We start from the raw sequence: 7747 nt of genomic DNA, 5'->3' as shown, positions 1-7747 counted from the left end.
GTCATGCTGACGAAACTCTCCCTCGACCTCAGCTGGATCAAGAGTTCGAGGGAGGTCACCGAGCTGAACGTGTGCAGATCGTGGAGGTGCCGTACTTTCGGTACTAGGATTGGTTGGATCGCAAAGACGTTCGACTACATCAACCGCGTCACTTGACGCTTCCGCTTATGGTCTATGAGGGTACGTCGACAACACTCTCCCGCTCGTTGCTATGCATCACATAGATCTTGCGTGATCGTAGGAAAATTTTGAAATTAGTGCGTTCCCCAACATGTGCGCCCTAAAAGCGCGTGATATCCACTCCGGAAGGGGACGATGTCGAAGATTAACTCCTCACTTCTAAACTTCTCGGGCGAGCCGAAGACTACCTCCAGGGTCACCGTTCTGGTGTAGCGGGCATCGACGCCTGGGATGACCCCTTTAAAGGTGGTGCTACTTGGCTTGATACGGGATGAGTCAATGCCCATCTTCCTAACCGTATCCTCCTAAATGAGGTTGAGGTTGTTTCCTCCGTCCATGAGGACGCATATCAAATGGTAACCATCGACAATTGGGTCTAGGACGAGTGTCGCTGATCCGCCATGCCTAATGTTGGTCGGATGGTCATGCTTATCAAAGTGTATCGGGCAAGCCGACCAGGGGTTGAACTTCGGGGCGACTGGCTCCAACACATAGACATCCAGAAGTACTCGATTCCTCTTCTTTTTAGGGATGTGAGTAACGTAGGTCATATTGACCTCAGTTACTTCTCCGGGAAACTTCTTTTGACCTCCATTATTGGGACACCGAGGTTCGCCCTCATCTTCACTGCGGTTTTGGGTTTTACTTGGACCCTCTGCCGCGACCTTCCCAGCTTGTTTAAAGACCTAGCAATTCCTATTAGTGTGGGTTGCCGGTATGTCCTCGGTGCCGTGGATTTGGCACGGCCGGTCTAGGATCCTATCGAGCTGGCTAGGTCCATCTTTGTTCCCTTTAAAGGGTTTCCTTTTTATGTCTGGATTTAGGTCCGATGAAATCCGCGTTGACCGCAGCGTCTTCGGTATCGCTTCCTCCATTATTATACTTGTGCTTGTTTTTATTGCGCTTCGGTTTTACATTGGCGTCGCGTGTCTCCGAGGTACCTGCCTCGCCATTGTGAGAGCTGCAGGCGAGCCAACTATCCTCCCTGCACAGAAGCGAGTCATCAGTAAGGTGAGGGCAGCCATAGTCCTCGGCTTATCCTGGCCGAGCTAACGGGCCAACCATTCATCTCGGATATCGTTCTTGAATGCGGCGATGGCCTTGGCTTCTGAGTAGTCTATGATCTGGTTCTTCTTGGTGAGGAACTTGTTCCAGAATTTCCAGGCTGATTTGTCTGGCTGCTGGGTGACACGGCTGAGATCGTCAACATCCGGAGGTCGGACGTACGTGCCTTGGAAGTTTGCTCGAAAAGCATCCTCTAGGGCCTCCCAGCTTCCAATAGAGTGAGGAGGCAGACTGTTAAGCCAATGCCTAGCCGGTCCCTTTAGTTTGAGCGGCAAATATTTAATGGCATGAAGATCATCTCCATTGGCCTGTATATGGAGAAGGAATTCCTCGATCCATACTACTGGATCAGTGGTGCCATCGTATGATTCTATATTGATGGGCTTGAATCCTTCAGGGAATTGATCTTCCATCACCTATTTGTGAAGCAGATTGTGTGGGCCAGACCTCGAAACGAAGGAGCATCTCATCGGAGGTTGGGAGAGAGCCGTGAATAGGCCTGGTCTCGGGCACATCCATTCCTGTCCATCCAGGCATTGTAGCCGTCAAGCCCGGCAGGCACACGTCCTCTTGATCCATAGATGGACCGAGGAGGTGCCATGTTTGCCTTTATGCGAATGTCGTCAGGATCTAGGTAATCCACGGGGTCCTTGCCATAACGTCGCAGATTTGGCCGGTCGTTGAGGTTCCCCAGCGTTGGCCTGTCCCGCCCTCTAGGGGGTCGGTCATGGTCGTCAGCGAGCTCCTCATCAAACTCCGGCAGGAGACGCCTACGTGGATATGATTTCGGCGCGCTACGGCGCCAGTCTTCCATGTCTTGTTCAACGGAGAGCACTTCAACCCACTTTTCATGCAGTGCGTCCGTGTTGGCCTACAGCTGTCGCTGCTTACATTCATGCTCCGAGTTGTCGCAATGAGGCGGCACCGGAAGCGCTCTTGTTCAAAAGAGTCTTCGGGGACAACAAAGTCCTCGGTACCGAGGCTTTCGTCCTCCTCAGATTCCGGCATGTAGTTGTCATCAGTCCCTTCAAAGAGGTCATCGGGATCTAGATCCTCGGGGTTTGCCGTTGTGTATTGGGGAGGCTTGAAAGTCCTCACTGGTGTTATCGGTGCCACCGGCTGTTGCATCGCTGCCATCGGCGGTGGTGTTGTTACTGCGGGTTTCCCCGCTGTTGCCCCTTCCGTGTCTGCGTCGACGTCTCGGAGGGGATTTAGGAGTGTCCACCAAGTAGCTAGACATCATAGGTGGATGTAGCAGTCCACCTGCCGGTGTTTACAAGAGGCGAGGTGTCTGCCGGACCATCGGCATCTTCATCCATGTCCGAGGCCTCACCATAGTCTAGTACGTCGGTTAAATCATCGACCGTGTCAACTAGGTGGGAGGTCGCTGGGATGTAAATTTCCCAATCGTCGGCTTTAAGTCTGACCTGATCGTAAACCGAAGTTTTGCCATCCGAGATGGACATACTCTGGATACGGTCAAGCATCTCATTGAGGTGAGACAACTCTTTGGGATTCATCGTTGTGTTATAAGCGGCGCTGACTCGAGGTATGCCCGGTGTATACCTTGACGTGTCTTCGGCACGAAGGGGATCTAGGAACGATTTGAGAGCCTGTGCCGAGGTAAGCCCTAAGGCCGATGCCTCTTCAGGGCTAGGAGCTGGATCTATGTCCGGAGAGGAGATCGGAAGGGAATCATCCGGGGTTATTACGCCCGGGATCTCGGGTGAAGTCTCGACAGAGATCTGTTCTGATGTCGAGCCTCCGGAGTCGGGCAGGTTTGTGGTTTGGCTGGGAGTCCAGCCTGATAGGACGAGTTCGCCGCGGAGGTCCACGGTGTACTCGAGGCCGCCAAAGGTCACGATCTGACGTGGGGCATAGTTGTTGACGGAGGCCAAATGACCCGTCGATCGGCGCAGAAGATCATGCTGCTGAACACAAAAAGCTGGTCGGGGGCGTAAACGCTCCCGTGGCCGTTGGCGTAGTTGATATGCAGGTGAGCCATCGACCCTTCTAGTGATTGCACAGCGGGACTCTCAATGAAAGCACCGGTGTCGATGTCAAAACCGGCAGAGTGGGAGGCTCAGAGAGGAGCACTAGTAAACATCGACTCCTTCGTTCCTGTTACCCTCGATCCGAGATCCACAGCTCGGAACCCCCTACCCCGAGGTCTGCCGGTTTTGACACCGACACCCACGCATAGGGCTGCCAGCGAGGGTCTGGCCCGCCACCGCCGCCAGCATAATGCATCTGGGCACGGGATGCCCCGATCCGTCGCGACCGGGAGCCACGGCTGCCCACCACGCTACCACCGTAGCCGTGGCGGCGGAGCAACCGCCGACTGCCCCTGCGTTGCCGCCCCAGCTTCCTGGCTCCAACGATGCGCAGGGCGCCCAGGGTCACCAGTGCGCACTAGCCGGAGGTTTCCCGATAGAAGAGGCGAGGCGAGCCCGTCATCGCCGTCCTCCGGACGAGCTTTGCTCGCCGGCTTTCTCCAGCGGCGGCGGGAGATGGGTAAGGAAGATGGGTCAGGGGCGGCGGCTAGGGTTCACCCGAGCCGCCCCATGGAGGCAGCGCGAGCAAGGGGAAGTTCCCTGTGTCGTCTTGTATGACATTATTGCTGCCGATCTGTCAACTTTTATCTTTTCTTTTATCAGACAGTTGGTATTTGGTTGTGTCCGTCTTAGCTATGCAGAAATTGGGTGTTGCTCACCATGTTTTTATCCGCTGGATGCTACATTTTGAGTTAATAAAAGCAATCTTTATCGAAAAAATATAGTAATATGATATCCAAAAAAAATAAAGCTTTTGGCCCCAAAAAGTGCACATATCAAACCACTATTTTTACCTCTAAGACAACAATATACATGGAAATATGTACTGTACGCCATTTGTGTAGTGGTACACTTAACTTGAAACAAATAGCGGATGTGTTCACTTGGGCAGCAGGTACTGAAACTCATAGTCGTATGGGATCACCTCCACGACGTCTTCGACCTTCAGATGCCCCCTCAAGCAGTCCGCCATGGATTTTCTGAGCGACCAAGATGTGGGGAGCTGGTCACAGATCCACCTGAGCAGGGACTCCATGTCCTTGGCAAAGTCGTGCGTGTTGGAGTGTATCAGGCTTGGGATCATCAGCCTCCTCGTCGAGGTCACCACCAGCGACGCCTGCAGGTAGTCCAGCTTCGCCTTCTCCAGATCCGCCATCAAGCGATCCGCCTTGTATATCCGGAGCTGCAAGCAACTCACAATTAATATGCATGTTCAGCACTAGATTCAATGGAGATTTTAAGTAAGATAATTCATTTATATTACTCGCAAAAAAGAACATAATTGATTTATTAGTTGTGTTAGGGGCGGATGAACTTACTGCTGGAGAAGATCTGGTGCCACAGCACATCGCGAACAGAATGTTGGGCTCTGAACTGTTCAATCCGTAGAGACTCCTCACTTGTTGCTCTTCAACATCGACGTCGCATTTCCAGAATTCCTGCGGTGTTTGTTTGTTGATGAGAACAACACATTCTTGTTGTGCAGGTGCAACTGAAAGCAAAAAAGAAGTACCAAAATGCTCACTTCTTTCACACTGGATGGCTGTCTCAAGATGAAATTCTCTATTACCAGAGCATTGAACTTCTGCCCTGAAACATTTATCGTTGCCTGAAAGGTATAGGAAGCAACACATAAAGGTTACAGTTCCTTTGTACCAGAAAATTTCCTTAAACAAACTATTGTATACCTTGTTCTTCAGTGCTAGCAGCTTTTCAGAGTTTGAGGGCAAACCATGCTGCAGAATCCCCTGGATCATTCAGAACACGAAGCTCAAACGGCGGATACCAAAAATCTTTAGCTCAAAGAAATGCACCCGAACATCAAAATGTACATACGTGCATGATGCATGTGTTGTATATGTTGAGCCAGAATGCTAGCTTCTGCTGGTGTGTGAGAATACTTAAATTCACCTGCTGCAAGGCCTCCAACATCTCCCTAGCACCAGACAACACGATCAGAAAAGTTTTTACTGCTAACAAATGGAAAAGATGATCGAAACTGTCAAAAATGAACAAACGGATTTACTTATTCACCTCAGCTTGGTGAGCAGAGGGGAGCTGGAGAACCCTCTGAGGTCGAAGGCGCTGGAGGTGAACCTGACGAGATTCTTGTAGGGGCCGATGTCTCTGACCATGGAGTCCTGTATCCCGAAGATGCCGTAGTGATCCTGCTGCCCCCTGTCCTTCTCCTTGGCGGCGCCCGCCGCCACGTTCAGCGCCGCGTCGATCCTGAAGCTCCCCTGCAGGTTCCCGGACCTGGCGAGGTTGCCGGATTTGTCCATCTCCGCCGCCCGCGACGACCGGAGCAGCCTGATGAAGATCACCGCCAGGCATTTCACGATCCTCTCCGACAGCTTGTTCGGCTGGACCTTGCTCTGCTCGTCCCTCTTCGCCGTCAGCGGCGGCGGCGAAGGTTCTTGGGTGACCCTCGGTGGTTTTTCGTCTGCGCTATTCGATTGCTTCTGGAAGGACCAGGGAAAGACGTACAGAGGATAAGCAGAGCATGATTTTCACTGAGAAGTGTTGCATACATACATGTCAGATTGGTTACCTTGTCATGGGAATTCCTTGGCGGGGGGCCAATGATGTCATCGTTGAACTTTAGGCTGATGGCGGCGGCTCCCGATCCTCTGGTCTGGTCTTTGGGGCTCCTGTCCGGCTTGTCGTCGGCGGCAAGATGGCGCTGGAGGTACTCGGCGTTCATGGCCTGGCTGATGAAGAACATGGACTTGATCTCCGGCGCCACCTGATCAGCCGGCTGACGATTTGATGCCGCGTATGCCGCCGTGCCGTTGCTGTTGCCATTGCCATTGCCATTGCCGTTGCTGGTGTAGACACTTGGCGAGTAGGAGGAGGCACAGGTGGTGGTCGCCATGGACGCCCGTTGCTGCTGCGCGGTGGTAATTAGGCCGCCCTTCATCGTGTGGATCTGCGACTCGAGCCGCGCGATCTCTTCCTCGACGAGCACGAGCTCCGCGAGCAGCTGCTTGGCCTTGGCCGGGATGAAGGCCGGGATGTTGAGGAGGACGGAACGCGCGGAGGAGGAGGAGGAGGTGGTGGTGGTTGGGCGCAGGGCGCGCTCCAGGATGTGGTGCACCGTCTCCTCGTTGCTCAGCTGCTGCTTCAGCTCCGCCACCTGCACCATTCCCACACATTCTCAGTCTCCAAACCGAAAATTATTCATGCCGGTGCAAGAAGAACCGTACGTAGTTAGGCAGGTACCTCGTGCTCAAGATCCATGCGTCTCTGATTGTGCTGTTCCACGCCGTTGCCCGTCGTCGTCGTCTGCAACTGAGCCATCATCGTCCAGGCAACAAAAACATCAGCAAGTGCGTGACCGGACCGGGCCATTGTCAATAAGTCAGGCTGGCCCATGCTAATCTACTCCTTTGCCGTGTATGGGCCGGGGGCCGGTCCAACCAAATTTACGAACCACTCCAATTAAAAGAGGAACTTGCTCCAATTCTTCTCGATCAAAAAAGGAAAGGAAACCACCTGACTGACATGGCAGTGGAGTGCATTGATTCTAGCAGTACCGTGCAGTGTGCACTCACCGGAGGAGGAGGAAGAACAGTAGGATCGGCGGCGAGTTGGTAAGCATGGCGAGTCCTGCGGCTCATCGGAGTCGGAGCCCGCACGGCCACGTACTCCATCGGTCACCCCGCACCGGCGTCGGACAGCGGGCCGCCGCCGAGATAGAATAGAACACCTGGCCGGACAGCCGTCGCAGCAGCTAGCGGCGGCCGTCGACGACCAAAGGGAGGGGCCGAGCCGGGGAGAAGATGAGAAGCTGCTGGGCAAGGCCAACAAGTAGCAAGCTAGCTTCGTTGCCGTAGCCTGTAGAGGTGCATCCGTGTGAGGAGAGAGTTAGGAGGGAGAGGGAGAAGCCCGCGGAAGAAGAAGAGTAAGAAGAAGTGAGGATCGGTTGGGCGGGGCCTATCGATCGATCGGCGACGGATGTTGTTGGTGTCGGCTGGCCGCGGGGCCACGTATGTAACCGCAACGCGGCGGTGCCATGGTTGCTTTCACTTGGTGAATGGTGAGTGATTCGGTTGGTCAGGTGGCGATGGATGGGGATCGTCTACTCTTGTCTTGCCTTCTAATCTACTGAAAAAGAAGAATGGTTTTCTAGCTACTGCTGTCCTACATGCAACAAACGCCACACCTCGGAAAGGATGAGTGCGAGTGAAGGTTTAACAAGGGTTTATAGTGCATCGGTTGGTGGCCCGGCCGGGTCGGTTGGACTGCGACGCCTCGCCATTTTCACCACTCGCAGGATTGCCCGCGGATATGATATACGGATTTTCTATAGTTCTCATGTGACCTAACTAAATCTTGGGTAACCTCCCTATCGTATGATTCCACGTTGAGATTCATGTGGATTATTTTATTCTTGGTTTCCTTTCTTCGTTTGTTTGATTGATTTATGTTTTTTTCTTGCTTTTAGT

At 53.2% G+C, this 7747-nt stretch overlaps 1 protein-coding gene across 1 annotated transcript; it reads right to left on the bottom strand.

Annotated features, from left to right (window-relative positions):
* Nucleotides 1-4067: 4067 nt before the first annotated feature.
* LOC123180280 (uncharacterized) lies at nucleotides 4068-7457 on the bottom strand. Its single transcript, XM_044592270.1, has 9 exons — nucleotides 6854-7457; nucleotides 6522-6590; nucleotides 5851-6435; nucleotides 5334-5761; nucleotides 5136-5235; nucleotides 4988-5047; nucleotides 4825-4908; nucleotides 4619-4738; nucleotides 4068-4482 (listed from the first exon to the last, which is right to left on the bottom strand). Exons 1-9 carry the CDS (start codon nucleotides 6950-6952, stop codon nucleotides 4180-4182), a joined length of 1848 nt encoding a protein of 615 aa, XP_044448205.1. The 5' UTR covers nucleotides 6953-7457; the 3' UTR covers nucleotides 4068-4179.
* Between the last annotated feature and the right edge of the window lie 290 nt (nucleotides 7458-7747).

Source organism: Triticum aestivum, chromosome 1D (genome assembly GCF_018294505.1).
Source record: "Triticum aestivum cultivar Chinese Spring chromosome 1D, IWGSC CS RefSeq v2.1, whole genome shotgun sequence".
In the NCBI taxonomy this organism is placed as follows: domain Eukaryota; kingdom Viridiplantae; phylum Streptophyta; class Magnoliopsida; order Poales; family Poaceae; genus Triticum; species Triticum aestivum.
This window is presented reverse-complemented; position numbering and strand designations above follow the sequence as displayed.

What these genes read in the sequence shown, in the direction of transcription:
- LOC123180280 (XM_044592270.1), bottom strand. Translation starts at nt 6,952, where the DNA reads ATGGAGTACGTGGCCGTGCGGGCTCCGACTCCGATGAGCCGCAGGACT. An exon ending in CTGTTCTTCCTCCTCCTCCG is followed by an intron (nt 6,591 to 6,853) that starts GTGAGTGCACAC and finishes ATGATGGCTCAG; the next exon opens with TTGCAGACGACGACGACGGG. An exon ending in CCTCTGCTCACCAAGCTGAG is followed by an intron (nt 5,236 to 5,333) that starts GTGAATAAGTAA and finishes GTCTGGTGCTAG; the next exon opens with GGAGATGTTGGAGGCCTTGC.